This window comes from Argentina silus (genome assembly GCF_951799395.1).
Source record: "Argentina silus genome assembly, chromosome: 17".
Taxonomy (NCBI): domain Eukaryota; kingdom Metazoa; phylum Chordata; class Actinopteri; order Argentiniformes; family Argentinidae; genus Argentina; species Argentina silus.
Genome location: NC_139671.1, coordinates 87,670 through 102,669, shown reverse-complemented (window position 1 = coordinate 102,669; position 15,000 = coordinate 87,670). Strand labels below are relative to the sequence as shown.

The following is a 15,000-nucleotide window of genomic DNA, read 5'->3' as shown; positions in this document are numbered from 1 at the left end:
GTGGAGGAGCATCAACACCCCTCTGTACACCTTCTCTACTGTTCACAATACTAAATAAAGTAAAAGTGTGTGTGTGTGTGTGTGTGTGTGGCAGGTGGCAGGTCGTCTCCATGTGGAGGTGTGGTGGGACAGCGAGGGTCTGGAGGAGAGAACAGCGCAGGGAGACAAGCTGGAGTGTGTGGTAAGAGACACACACACACATTCTCTTCATTCACTGTTGTGAAAGTGAACATGTTGCCCCCCCCCTCCCTGGTCCCTCTACCCCCTCTCCCCCAGGTGAAGATTGTCATGGCGACAGGCCTGCCCCGCCACCTGTCCAAGGTTGCGTTCTGTCAGTACCAGTTCTGGGGTCTGGAGGCGCCCGTGGTCACCACCCCCCAGGAGCAGCCCCCTGGACACCCCCCCCCCTCCACCTCCACAAACCCCCTCTGCACCGTGATGTTCCACAGCAGCAAGGTGTGTGTGTGTGTGTGGGGGGTGGGGGGGGGGGGGGGGTAGAGACCAGGGAGGTGGGGGTAAATGTGATATTCTCACATCTGTGTGTGTGTGTGTGTGTGTGTGTGTGTGTGTGTGTGTGTGTGTGTGTGTGTGTGTCAGGAGCTGGAGGTGTGTGTGTCTGAGGAGTTTGTGGAGTTTGTGTCTGAGGGGGCCTTGGCCATCCAGGTCTACGGTCACAAGGAGCTTAACCAGCGTCACAACCTGGCACTCTGGGACATGGGGGTCCGACAGGACAAGACACACACCCTCACGGAGAGGTAACACACACACATACACACACAAACACACACACACACACACACATATACATATTTATATATATACATCTATATACATATACACTCACCGGACACTTTATTAGGTACACCTTGCTAGTATCGGGTTGGACCCCTTTTGCCTTCAGAACTGCCTTCATTCTTTGTGCCATAGATTCAACAAGGTGCTGGAAACATTCCTCAGAGATTTTGGTCCATATTGACATGATTGCATCATTGCTGCAGATTTGTCGGCTACACATCCATGATGCAAATCTCCTGTTCCACCACATCCCAAAGGTGCTCTATTGGATTGAGATCTGGTGACTGTGGAAGCCATTGGAGTACAGTGAACTCATTGTCATGTTCAAGAAACCAGTTTGAGATGATGGGAGCTTTGTGACATGGCGCGTTATCCTGCTGGAAGTAGCCATCAGAAGATGGGAACACTGTGGTCATAAAGGGATGGACATGGTCAGCAACAATACTCAGGTAGGCTGTGGCGTTTAAACGATGCTCAATTGGTACTAAGGGGCCCAAAGTGTGCCAAGAAAATATCCCCCACACCATTACACCACCACCACCAGCCTGAACCGTTGATACAAGGCAGGATGGATCCATGCTTTCATGTTGTTTACGCCAAATTCTGACCCTACCATCTGAATGTTGCAGCAGAAGTCGAGACTCATCAGACCAGGCAACGTTTTCCAATCTTCTATTGTCCAATTGTAGTGAGCCTGTTAGTGTAGCCTCAGTTTCCTTTTCTTAGCTGACAGGAGTGGCACCCGGTGTGGTCTTCTGCTGCTGTAGCCCATCTGCTTCAAGGTTCGACGTGTTGTACATTCAGAGATGGTCTTCTGCATACCTTGGTTGTAACGAGTGGTTATTTGAGTTACTGTTGCCTTTCTATCATCTTGAACCAGTCTGGTCATTCTCCTCTGACCTCTGGCATCAACCAGGCATTTTCGCCCAGAGAACTGCCGCTCACTGGATATTTTCTCTTTTTTGGACCATTCTCTGTAAACCCTAGAGATGGTTGTGCATGAAAATCCCAGTAGATCAGCAGTTTCTGAAATACTCAGACCAGCCCGTCTGGCACCAACAACCATGCCACGTTCAAAGTCACTTAAATCACTTTTCTTCCCCATTCTGATGCTCGGTTTGAACTTCAGCAGGTCGTCTTGACCATGTCTACATGCCTAAATGCATTGAGTTGCTGCAATGTGATTGACTGATTAGATATTTGCGTTAATGAGCAGTTGAACAGGTGGCCGGTGAGTGTATATACATACACATATACATATACATACAAAAATACATATGGATAAATTGTTGCCATGAAGGGATGCACACGGTCAGCAACAATACTCAAATAGGCTATGGCATTCAAGAGATGACTGATTGGTATTAACGGGCCCAAAGTGTGCCAAGAAAACATTCCCCACACCATTCCACCACCTCCACCATGAGAAGGTGTCCAGGTGTTCCACCACCTCCACCATGAGAAGGTGTACAGGTGTTCCTCCACCATGAGAAGGTGTACAGGTGTTCCTCCACCATGAGAAGGTGTACAGGTGTTCCACCACCTGAGAAGGTGTACAGGTGTTCCTCCACCATGAGAAGGTGTACAGGTGTTCCTCCACCATGAGAAGGTGTCCAGGTGTTCCTCCACCAGGAGAAGGTGTCCAGGTGTTCCTGATAAAGTGCTTGGTGAGTGTATATATATGTATGTATGTATGTATACAGCCTATTTGAGTATTGTTGCTGACCATGTGCATCCCTTCATGGTCACAATTGACCCATCTTCTAATGGCTCCTTCCAGCATGATAATGCACCATGTCACAAAGCTAAAGTCGTCTCAAACTGGTTTCATGAACATGACAATGAGTTCAGTGTTCTTCAGTGGCGTTCCCAGTCACCAGATCTGAATCCAGTAGAACTCCTTTGGGATGTGGTAGAACAGGAGATTCACAGCTTGAAAGTGTACCTGAAGAATCTGCAGGAATTGTGTGATGTCATCATGGACCAGAAGGACCTCAAAGGAATGTTTCCAAAGTCTTGTGGAATCAACGCCACGAAGAATTGAGGCTGTTTTGAGAGCAAAGGGAGGCCCGACCCAGTATTAGTATAGTGTTGTAATAAAGGGAGGCCCTACCCAGTATTAGTATAGTGTTGTAATAAAGGGAGTATTACCCAGTATTAGTATAGTGTTGTAATAAAGTGGTGTAATATACATGGTGTGTGTGTGTGTGTGTGTAGGTGGGATGAGGTGACGTCTAGGTTAGAGTTGTGGGTTCAGCTGATGGAGCTGAACGAGGCTGGAGACTTCACAGCTGTCGAGGTGCTGCCAGCCAAGGACGTCCGCACGGGCGGAGTCTACCAGCTCAGACAGGTGTGTGTGTGTGTGTGTGTGTGTGTGTGTGTGTGTGTGTGTGTGTGTGTGTGTGTGTGTGTGTGTGTGTGTGTGTGTGTGTGTGTGTGTGCTTTCTTGCTAGAGTCATATTTGGGAGAAGTGTCCAGTAGTGTTAAACTCCGCCCCCCAGGGCCGGTCCCGGCGCCTCCAGGTGGAGGTGCGCTCGGCGCAGGACGGTGGCACCATGCCTCTCATCCCCGTCTCTGTCCTCGCCGTCTCCGTGGGCAACGTGGAGGTTCGTCAGGCCCGCCCCCCACGAGGGAGCGAATCACAGCGGGTTTGTTCTGTTCTGTGATTGGGTGTCTGACTGTGTGAGTAGTATGGTATGATGTCACTCTAATGATCCTCTATAACCAGACTGTGTGTGGTGTGTGGTGGGTGTGTGGTGTGTGTGTGGTGGGTGTGTGTGTGTGGTGGGTGTGTGTTGTGTGTGTGTGTGTTTCAGGTGGAGGAGGACATGGACAGTTACCAGGTACTGTTGTGTGTGTGGTTGTGTGTGTGTGTGTGTGTTATGTGTGTTTACACAGGCAGGAAGCAGTGCAGCGTGCGTCAGGGGTCAGGGGTCAGGGGTCATAGATAAGAGATGTGATCATACATTCTACATGACTCAATACAAAACAATATGTCTGCTAGGAGGAGTACAACTGTGTGTCTGTGTGTGTGTCTGTGTGTGTGTGTGTGTGTGTGTGTGGTGTGGTGTGTGGTGTGTGTGTGTCTCCGGGTGTGTCTGTGTGGGTGTGTGTGCCTCTGGGTGTGTGTGTGTTTTGTGTGTGTGTGTTTTGTGTGTGTGTGTGTGGTGTGTGTGTGAGTGTGTAGGAGCAGGACCTGGTCAGGATGAGGGAACGGTGGTTATCTTCTCTGTCTCAGAGACAGGACCACCTCGACCAGCGTCTGCACAACCTTGTCTCCAAGCCAGGTGAGACCCCCTGACCCCTGACCCCTAAGACAACATACATCACAGTAATTATACTCACATTGTGTGTGTGTGTGCGTGTGTGTGTGTGTGTGTGTGTGTAGATAAGTCGGAGGGGGAGGTGGAGAGGGAGGCTCAGCTGCTGGAACGTCGTCTGACTCTGACAGAAGAAAGGAACTCCATCCTCGTTCCTGCAGACGGCATCCCAGGAGCCCCCGCCCAGAGGTGAGTGGAGGGGGGTGTGTGTGTGTAGGTGCGTGTAGGTCTGTAGGTGTGTGTAGGTGTGTATGCGTATGTGTGTGTGTAGGTGTGTGTAGGTGTGTGTGTGTGTGTAGGTGTGTGTGTGTGTATGTAGGTGTGTGTGTGTGTAGGGGTGTGTATGTAGGTTGTGTGTGTGTGTAGGTGTGTATGTAGGTGTGTGTGTGTGTGTGTATGTAGGTAGGTGTGTATGTAGGTGTGTGTGTGTATGTAGGTGTGCGTGTGTAGGTGTGTGTGTGTGTGTGTGTAGGTGTGTGTGTGTGTGTGTGTGTGTGTGTGTGTGTGTGTGTAGGTGTGTGTCTAAAGGCCAGTGTTGGAGGATGATGGTTTCCTGTTTACTGAATGCTGATTGGCTCGTTTCCCTTCAGAGTTCCTGTTCCTGGGATGGAGACCCACATTCCTGTCCTGTTCCTGGACCTCAGTGGTACTCTCCTCCTCCTCCTCCTCCTCCCCCTCCTCCTTCTCCTCCTCTCCTCTCCTCTCCTCTCCTCTCCTCTCCTCTCCTCTCCTCTCCTCTCCTCTCTCCTCCCCTCCTCCTCCTCCTCCTCCTCCTCCTCCTCTCTTCTCTGTTTTACTCACTGATGGAAGCACTCCTTTTGACCTTGATACTGAACAATGCACCCCCTCCCCCCCCCCCCCCCCTCTCCCTCCATCAGCGGATGACTTCCATGCCCGTGGGCGTGTTCCTGTGTGTGGGGGTGAGGAGGCCAGGCTGGCCCTGGAGGACGACCATGCCTTCCACCACCTCCTCATCCTCAAGAGCTACGAGGGAGAGGTGAGGTCACCTCCAGGTCAACACCCACCACCTCAAACAGCCTCTAACAGCCTTTAACAACCTCTAACGGCCTCTAACGTCCTCTAATGTCCTCTAACAGCCTCTAACGACCTCCAACAGACTCTAACGTCCTCTAACAGCTTCTGACAGCCTCTAATGGCCTTTAACAGCTTCTGACAGCCTCTAACAGCTTCTGACAGCCTCTAATGGCCTCTAACAGCTTCTAACAGCCTCTGACAGCCTCTAATGGCCTCTAACAGCCTCTACCAGCTTCTGACAGCCTCTAATGTCCTCTGCCCCCCAGGTGAAGGCGGAGGCGTCATGGGACTCAACGGTGCACTCCTGCCCTGCCCTGACCCGGGGGGCGTGTCCAGACCTCAGGGTCTACCTGACGGTCCGGGTCCTGGTGCTGATCAGCCACCCAGTCCACATGGAACTGCTGCTCCGCAAACGCATCTGTGTCAGCCTGGCTGGACGGCAGGTCACACACACACACACACACACACACACACACACACACACACACACACACACACCACACACACACCTGGCTGGATAACAGGTCAGACACACACACACACACATTAAGATGATGATGGTGATGATGATGATGAAGGTTGTGTGTTGCAGGGTTTTGCTCAGAGCCTGTTGAAGAGGATGTCTCAGCGCAGCTCCCTCCCTGGCTGTGGGGTCAGCTTCAACATCGTCTCCCACATCCCAGGGGTGAGGAGGAGGGAGGGAGGGAGGGAGGGAGGGAGAGAGAGGGAGAGAGAGAGAGAGAGAGAGAGAGAGAGAGAGAGAGAGAGAGAGAGAGAGAGAGAGAGAGAGAGAGAGAGAGAGAGAGAGAGAGAGAGAGAGAGAGAGAGAGAGAGAGAGAGAGAGAGAGAGAGAGAGAGAGAGAGCCCTGGGTGATTCTTCTAACTAGGATGGAGTTATATATGGGACCCCCCCCCCCCCCCCCCAGGAGGTCCAGGGGCCAGAGGAGAGGGAGGTGTTGGCCTGCCTGGAGGACAGAGACGCCGTCATTCAGACGTACCTCCACAGTCTGCTGGCCGTGGAGAACATCCTCACCCTGGACCGGCTCAGACAGGTACACACACACACACACACACACACACACACACACACACACACACACACACACACCACACACACCTAATTTTGTGTATGTGTGTGTGTAGGAGGTGGCTGTGATGGAGGCTGGTAAAGGGAAGGTTTGCAGGAGGAGAGTCCAGAACCGGGTGAGTGACATCACCACCTGTGACATCACCACCTGTGACATCACCACCTGGTCCACCTCCTGGCTGGGAACTACAAATACACAGAGTATCCACACGGGGGTAACCAACATACCCTAACCCCGGGGGAAGGGGAGGAGGGGGGGGGGGGCTGTGGCTGTGTTGCAGGTGTTGTCAGAGTATCTGTGTTTCAGGAGGAGGAGGAGGTCGACTTTTCCTGCTGCTTTGAGATGGTTCACCCCTCAGCCAGACATCCTGGTTCTGATTCTAGAATCCTGAGAGAGAGAGAGAGAGAGAGAGAGAGAGAGAGAGAGAGAGAGAGAGAGAGAGAGAGAGAGAGAGAGAGAGGGGATCCACACTCTTAAACATGTCAGTAAAATCATGTGTGAGCTCTCTCTACACCAAGTCAACCTCTCCTCTCCTCCCCCTCCTCTCCCCTCCCCCCCTCTCTTCTCCCCCCCCCCCCCCTCCTCTCCTCCCCCCCTCTCTCCTCCCCCCTGCTCTCGTATCATAGTTCAGTCAGCCTGGACACCCAGCAGATCAGACACCATGTGACTATACTTCCATGTGACTCCTGTGTTTATGTTGCCATGGTTTCCACAGGTCCCTGTCGAGGAGATCATCCCTCCAGAGATCGCCAGGCCCCTCCCTCAGCCAGCCATCCCAGATACGGAGGACTCCGCCCCCAGCTCCAGGCCCCTCCCCCAGTCAGTCACCCCAGAGACGGAGGACTCCGCCCCCAGCCCGGTCAGCGACACCTCCAGCGGATACATGTCCACCAGCGTCTCCACGGCAACCTTTTCCGACGCCTACACCATCGCCTGGGATGTCACCCTTCCGGCCAATCCCACCGCTATCGATGACATCACAGACAGAACTCATGATGACATCACAGATAGGTCAGCTGTCCAAGAGGAGGCGCTTCAGACGCTGCAGGTCCACACCTCCCCAGGCCCGGCAGAACCTCACAGCCCCAAATCAGACACACCTGCCCTGTCAGAGCCACTGTCTACACCAGACCAGACAGAACCAGACCCGTCTACACCAGAACATTCTGCATCACTAAGACAGTATGAACCAGCTCAGTCGGAAGAACCAGCCCAGTCAGAAGAACCAGCCCAGACAGAACCAGCTCCGTCAGAAGAACCATCCCAGTTAGAAGAACCAGCCCAGTCAGAAGAACCAGCCCAGTCAGAAGAACCAGCCCAGTCAGAACCAACCCAGTCAGAAGAACCAGCCCAGACAGAACCAGCCCAGCCAGAAGAACCAGCCCAGTCAGAAGATCCAGCCCAGACAGAACCAGCTCAGTCAGAAGAACCAGCCCAGACAGAACCAGCCCAGCCAGAAGAACCAGCCCAGACAGAACCAGCCCAGCCAGAAGAACCAGCCCAGTCAGAAGATCCAGCCCAGACAGAACCAGCCCAGTCAGAAGAACCAGCCCAGACAGAACCAGCCCAGTCAGAAGATCCCTCAGAGTGTCCACCATTGGAACAGCCAGAGCAAGAACTGGTAGTTCTGGATCCATTGAGCCAGGCAGAACAAGAGCTGAAGTCCACATCAGACCTGTCCAGACCAGACCAGTCAGAACCCCCGGCGGAGTCAGTACCACAGAGCCAAACAGGACAACCAGTACTGGTAGAACCTCCTTCACTGGACCCGTCCACACCAGCATCCTCATCAGAGCAAGCAGAACAGACTGGGTCAGAATCGGCACCAGTCCCGGGCCAAACAGAACCATCTGCAGAAGCAGGTCTGGACAAGTTCCAGTCATCAGCTACGGGTCCATCAGATCTGCCTGAACAACCAGACCAGCAAGAACCATCTGCCCAGCCAGCCCTAACTCTAACCCCAGCCCCAACTCTAACCCCAGCCCTAACCCTAACCCCAGCCTCCACCCCAGCCCCAGCCTCCACCCCAACCTCCACCCCAGCCCCAGCCTCCACCCCAGCCTCCACCCCAGCCCCAGCCTCCACCCCAGCCTCCACCCCAGCCCCAGCCTCCACCCCAGCCTCCACCCCAGCCCCAGCCTCCACCCCAGCCTCCACCCCAGCCCCAGCCTCAGCCCAGTTTAAACCCTCCATTACTGTGAGTTCAGCCATCAACCCATTCAAGATCCATAAAGTGAAAATCTCAGATCTGAAGTCCTTCCACCGCATCCTGGATGAGGAGGGGGTGCAGGGGCAGGGAGGGGGGCAGGCAGGGGGGGGCAGTAGTCTGGGTGCTGGGGGGGGGCTGACTGTCCCTGAGCCAATGGAGAGGCTGGAGATCATCTCAGACCCTGAGGAAGGGGGCGTTGCCACCACCGCTCCCCCTGATTGGCTGAAGGAGGGGGAGTTTGTGATGGTGGGAACCAGTAAGAGAGGCACAGTGCGCTACGTTGGAGCAGCCGACTTCGCTGCGGGTTCCTGGGTGGGCGTGGAGCTGGACGCCCCAGCAGGTAACTAACCCTAACCCTAACCCTAACTAACCCTAACCCAGGTAGGAGGAGAGGTGCTGGACGGCTCACAATCAACAACAAATCAAAAATAATCACATTTATTTGTCATATACACAGAATACGGTAAACTCTAACCCTAACCCTAACCCTACTCTAACCCTAACCTAACTCTACCCCTACCCTAACCCTACCCCTAACCCTACTCTAACCCTAACCTAACTCTACCCCTACCCTACCCCTACCCCTACCCTAACCGTAACCGTAACCCTACCCTAACTCTAACCCTAACCCTACCCCTACCCAACCCTAACCCTAACCCTACCCCTAACCCTACCCCTACCCTAACCCTACCCCTAACCCTAACCCATCTCTAAGCTGTGTCCAAAGCTGCATGAAAGTGTTGAGAGTTTCAGCGTCAGTGTTGATGTTGTCCTGTCTCACTCTCCCTCCAGGGAAGAACGACGGGTCTGTGGGCGGCAAGCGCTACTTCCACTGTAACCCTGGTTACGGCGTGCTGGTGAGGCCTGATAGGGTGAGCCGTGGAGAAGGTGGGGCTAAGCAACGTCGTCAGAAGCGTCGTAGCGCCAACCTATCAGGCTCCAGCCCCAACCTGACTGCCCTCACCACCCTGGCCAAGGGACAGCCCCCCACCATGCGCAGGGAGAGCCCCCCGCCACGTGCAGGGAGAGCCCCCCGCCATGCGCAGGGAGAGCCCCCCGCCTAGCCCCCCCCCCCCCGCCTCTCAGGGCTGAACAGAGGATGGGCTCAACTGACTGTCTCTAATCCCATTGGTCTGTTTCTAGAGCCAATCACTGTGCTGCATTTGCTGCAGCTGCTTTAAGCCAGCTGTGTTTCATCCTGCTGCCCGGACTGTGTGTTTGACCTCCTGACCTCCCGGACTGTGTGTTTGACCTCCTGACCTCCCGGACTGTGTGTTTGACCTCCTGACCTCCCGGACGGTGTGTTTGACCTCCTGACCTCCCGGACGGTGTGTTTGACCTCCTGAGTGTGTGGAGGGGGGGGGGGGTGATAGTGTACCCCAGACTTTGCTGGTCCTGTTTTAAGGTGAAGGGGTTGTTTTAAGGTGAAGGGGTTGTTTTAAGGTGAAGGGGTTGTGTTTAGGGGAAAAGTTGTGTTTATGCTTCTTTCTGAACAGGTCTGGAGCTGCTGAATGTTGTTGTTGGGTTTAATCCTGCTGCAATGTTTTGTGTGTGGGTGTAATATGAGATTGCACACTGATGTTTTAATGTATGTTTTCTTTTGCAAATGTTTTTGAGCGTTCGATCTAAGATGAGGACATGAATGTTCATTTATTTCTCGGTGGAAACTTTGTAATGTCTTCATAATGTGTTATTATTCCAATAAACATTCATGTACATGTTTACCACGTTGTCATTCTCTCACACACACACACACACACAGCAGTGTTGCCTGTTGTTGATATAAGTTTAATTCTCTTGTACAGTATATCATACTAAAATAAACACAAGTTAAAAAAAATTGAACAAAGAAACTGTACAAAATAACATTATATATATATATACATATATATATATATATATATATACATATATATATATATATATATATATATATATATATATATACACTACATTTTAATTACAGAACAGTCTACTGTCCAAAAAAGGCACTAAATTCTGAAATGGGCAATAACAGGAATTCAGAACATAACTATTGGAGAATTCAGTCTTTGACTTTTCAGAGCTATATTGAATGTTTAATTCTAATGTATTTCATTATATTTACTGAGAGACACAGGAGAGACCAGAAGAGAGACAGGAAGGACCAGGAGAGAGACAGGAGGGAGACAGGAAGGACCAGGAGAGAGACAGGAGAGACCAGGAAAGAGACAGGAAGGACCAGGAGAGAGACAGGAAGGACCAGGAGAGAGACGGGAGGGAGACAGGAAGGACCAGGAGAGAGACCAGGAGAGAGACAGGAGGGAGACAGGAAGGACCAGGAGAGAGACAGGAGGGAGACCAGGGGAGAGACAGGAAGGACCAGGAGAGACCAGGAGAGAGACCATGAGAGAGACAGGAAGGACCAGGAGGGAGACAGGAAGGACCAGGAGGGAGACCAGGGGAGAGACAGGAAGAACCAGGAGGGAGACAGGAAGGACCAGGAGGGAGACAGGAGGGAGACAGGAAGGACCAGGAGGGAGACAGGAAGGACCAGGAGAGACCAGGAGGGAGACAGGAGAGAGACCAGGAGAGAGACAGGAAGGACCAGGAGAGAGACAGGAGGGAGACCAGGGGAGAGACAGGAAGGACCAGGAGAGAGACAGGAGGGAGACCAGGGGAGAGACAGGAAGGACCAGGAGAGACCAGGAGGGAGACAGGAGGGAGAGAGGAGAGAGACATGTAAGAGTGGTTTCCCAGACTTTCAACAGACATTTGAGGAGCGTCTTAATCCAGGATTAGGTCTCACTGTGAGAACCCTCACCCTGACCCTGACCTGACCTGACCCTGACCCTGACCTGACCTGACCTGACCCTGACCTGACCTGACCTGACCTGACCTGACCTGACATACACAACAGTGAAATAATAAAATCATTTAAAAAAAAAAAAAGCAAACAAAAACAAAACCAGTTGATTGATTTGATAATAAAAGCATGTTTTAACATATCCGTGTCAATATTTTACAATGTAAGAAGAAAATAAAAACTAAATAATATAAATACACTGTCAGTTTTTTGATCTTTAACCATTTTCTTTAAGGGCGCCTTGACCCTTGACCCCAGCAGAGAGCAGAATTAAATACACTATAAATATACTTTACCAGTCAGACAACAACAGTCTTATTACACACTGTGACTCCTAACAGCTTCCAATTAACACCATTTAAAACCACAACTCATCTGCCAACTACGTTTATTACCTTTGGATACGAGCTGAATACTGAATACTGAAGACCTGACTACACACCAAACCCAGTCATTCAACACTGATTCAACTGATCTGGGAACAGCCTCTTGTCCTCCTTTGTACATTTCCTTGACTGATGTTGTGTATTTGAACACATTGAAGGGAGGGAGTCATTCTTCTGAAGTTAAAACAAGGTTTAAAACTAAATATTAAAATTCCAGAAGTAATGAAAGCTGGAGAGGTCAGGATATATGAAACAGATAAACAGTTCTCCACTCAGACTCCCTCCTCCCTCTCTCCCTCCCTCCCTCCCTCCCTCCATCGGGGGGAAGGGGGTGGGGGGGAGGGGAGGGGAGGATTGGGGGAGGTCTGACGAGGCAGGGAAAGGTATTGGATAGCTAACCATCATTTTGGTCCCTCCCTCCCTCCTGTTCAGTCGTCATCCAGGGCTTCTGTCTTGATGTCCCCCCCCCCCGTGCGGGCCAGGGCCAGGATGGTGTGGTTGACAGCGGCCATCTCCACAGCCAGAGAGATGGGGTCCTGGTGGTCGCTGTGGCTTGTCCCATCCTCCTGGGAGAGGGGGGGGGGTTACAATAGGCTAGGATGCTACAGTTAAAATTGAGGAAGTGGGAGGGAGGGGTCTGTGTACCTGAGTGGGTGAGGGAGGGAGGGGGGAGGAGGGGGGAGGGAGGTGCGTGTAGGTGAGGTAGGAGGTAGGTAGGGGTGTGTGTACCTGAGTGGGTGAGGGAGGGAGGGAAGAGGAAGATAGAGAGGGAAGGAGGGGGGGGGGAAGGAGGAGGGAGGGAGGTAGAGAGGGAGGGAGGGGGGAGGGAGGGGTGTGTAGGTGAGGTAGGGAGGGATGTGCAGGTGAGGTTGGAGGGAGGGAGGGTTGTGTAGGTGAGGGAGGCAGGGGTGTGTAGGTGAGGGAGGGAGGGGTGTGTTGGTACCTGTGTAGGTGAGGGAGGGAGGGAGGGAGGGGTGTATAGGTGAGGGAGGGAGGGGTGTGTATGTGAGGGAGGGAGGGAGGGAGGGGTGTGTTGGTACCTGTGTAGGTGAGGGAGGGAGGGAGGGAGGGGTGTGTAGGTGAGGGAGGGAGGGAGGGGTGTGTTGGTACCTGTGTAGGTGAGGGAGGGAGGGAGGGAGGGGTGTGTAGGTGAGGGAGAGAGGGGTGTGTTGGTACCTGTGTAGGTGAGGGAGGGAGGGAGGGAGGGAGGGGTGTGTTGGTACCTGTGTAGGTGAGGGAGGGAGGGAGGGAGGGGTGTGTTGGTACCTGTGTAGGTGAGGGAGGGAGGGAGGGAGGGGTGTGTTGGTACCTGTGTAGGTGAGGGAGGGAGGGAGGGAGGGGTGTGTTGGTACCTGTGTAGGTGAGGGAGGGAGGGAGGGAGGGGTGTGTTGGTACCTGTGTAGGTGAGGGAGGGAGGGAGGGAGGGGTGTGTTGGTACCTGTGTAGGTGAGGGAGGGAGGGAGGGAGGGAGGGGTGTGTTGGTACCTGTGTAGGTGAGGGAGGGAGGGAGGGAGGGAGGGAGGGGTGTGTTGGTACCTGTGTAGGTGAGGTAGGCTCCAGCCTGTAGAAGCTGAAGGGTCTGGCCAGCGGTCGCTTGTCAAAGTAGGGGAGGTCACAGACCTGCAGAACAGACACAACCACTGACCACTGAATAAACCAGACTGACCACCTGATCCAGGATGGATGTGCTGAGTTCATCATTAGACTCCTCCCCTTTGGACCTTCTCCTCCAATGTTTTTTTTTTTTTTTTTTTAAATCTGTTTCAGAGAGACTGACAGGAAGGAGGGAGGAGGGATGAGATGCAGGTCAAGGGTCGGAATCCAACCAGGAACCTTTCTAACCAGCTAATCCTAACCAGCTGTATCACTGTGTGGTACGGCAGCACTACTGCTATGGACCGCAGACGCCTGCAGAGAGTGGTGAAGACCGCTGAGAAAATCACCAGGACTCCACTGCCCTCTCTGCAGAGCATCTACTACCGCAGAGTCCACAGGAGAGCCGCCTCCATCCTCAAGGACCCCACCCACCCCCAGCACGGACTGTTCACACTTCTACCCTCAGGCCGGAGGTACAGAAGTGTTAAATGCAGGACCACCAGACTGAAGAACTCCTTCTTTCCCACTGCCATCAGGCTCCTAAACAACGCATAGGAGATTATAATCATGGACTACCTCAAATAACTCATATAACTGAACTACCTCATATAACTGAACCCGACTGTTACATTTTCAGTTTGCACATGCATAATTGCACTGCTTACATTTGCACTGTTTTATTATTATTATTGTTGCTTTGTTATTATCACATGCTGCCTTAAATGTTGTTATCTTGTACATTTTGTTTAGTATATATTGTATATTTTTTAGTATTGTACATTTTACATTGGTTGGAATTCTGTGGACAGCAAAGCAAGAATTTCATTGTACAGTGAAACGTGTTTTCTACTGTGGATATGATAATAAACACTTTGAATCTTGAATCTTGCGATTACGTGGTAAGCGCATTAGTGTGCTACGCCACTAAGCGCCCCCCTCCAATGGGTTTTGAGGAGGAGGCGAGGAGACAGGGTCCACCCTCAGGGTCCTAGTTGACCTTTGACCCCCTACCTGCTCTGTGTAGTCGCCCCCATCGATGTCATCGCTGTTGGAGTGACCTCCAGGACTCTGGACGTCGATCCCGTGACTCTCCAGGATTGTGGCTTCTTGGAAAAACAAGAGCACGGTCACAACACTACATGACCCACAATACCTCACAACACCACATGACCCACAATACCTCACAACCCTACATGACCCACAATACCTCACAACACTACATGACCCACAATACCTCACAACACTACATGACCCACAATACCTCACAACACTACATGACCCACAATACCTCACAACACCACATGACCCACAATACCTCAGTACAATACCCCAGTATTAGCCCCTCCCCTAACCCACGGTACCGATGTTGGCGCGTCTCTTGATCTCCTTCCTCCGGTTGGCAAACCAGTTATACACCTTCAGAGACGTCACTCTCTCTAGATCAGACAGCTTCTTCCCTGGAACACACACACACACACACACACACACACACACACACACACACACACACACACACACATTAACACACACACACACACACACACAGAGCCACACACACAGAGCCACACACACAGAGCCACACACACAGAGCCACACACACACAGCCAGTGTTGAGTGGGACCTGGTTTCTGGATGACGGCGTTGCAGGCGTTGGAGATCTCCTCTCTCTTGGCCTCGTCGGGGTACTGGTTGTCGTTGAAGTAGCTGAACACACAGACAACACAGG

General features: G+C 52.3%; 2 protein-coding genes across 5 annotated transcripts in view; one reads left to right on the top strand and one right to left on the bottom strand.

The window, feature by feature from the left end:
* The window catches only part of LOC310818289 (kinesin-like protein KIF13B), a 26,764-nt gene extending 16,593 nt beyond the window's left edge, over positions 1-10,171 (top strand). Inside the window, 16 exon segments of the mRNA XM_083689160.1 lie at positions 95-181; positions 277-456; positions 598-755; positions 3,013-3,145; positions 3,297-3,443; positions 3,612-3,638; positions 3,983-4,082; positions 4,184-4,304; positions 4,706-4,761; positions 4,994-5,112; positions 5,417-5,593; positions 5,743-5,835; positions 6,077-6,202; positions 6,294-6,452; positions 6,954-8,787; positions 9,240-10,171. Coding sequence (XP_083545286.1) covers positions 95-181; positions 277-456; positions 598-755; positions 3,013-3,145; positions 3,297-3,443; positions 3,612-3,638; positions 3,983-4,082; positions 4,184-4,304; positions 4,706-4,761; positions 4,994-5,112; positions 5,417-5,593; positions 5,743-5,835; positions 6,077-6,202; positions 6,294-6,452; positions 6,954-8,787; positions 9,240-9,511 — 3,789 coding nt within the window. The 3' untranslated portion in view covers positions 9,512-10,171.
* Positions 10,172-10,399: 228 nt separating this feature from the next.
* Positions 10,400-15,000, bottom strand: part of hmbox1b (homeobox containing 1 b) — a 13,609-nt gene continuing 9,008 nt past the window's right edge. Inside the window, exons 6-10 of one of the 4 annotated variants that reach the window (XM_083689161.1) lie at positions 14,896-14,978; positions 14,636-14,731; positions 14,286-14,380; positions 13,215-13,298; positions 10,400-12,244 (exon numbers count right to left, since the gene is read on the bottom strand). In XM_083689161.1, the coding sequence (XP_083545287.1) occupies positions 12,107-12,244; positions 13,215-13,298; positions 14,286-14,380; positions 14,636-14,731; positions 14,896-14,978 (496 nt within the window). In that variant the 3' untranslated portion in view covers positions 10,400-12,106. Of the gene's footprint in view, positions 12,245-13,214; positions 13,299-13,411; positions 13,815-14,285; positions 14,381-14,635; positions 14,732-14,895; positions 14,979-15,000 lie in introns of those variants that run through there. The other 3 variants (XM_083689162.1, XM_083689163.1, XM_083689164.1) reach the window with 3 other exon arrangements.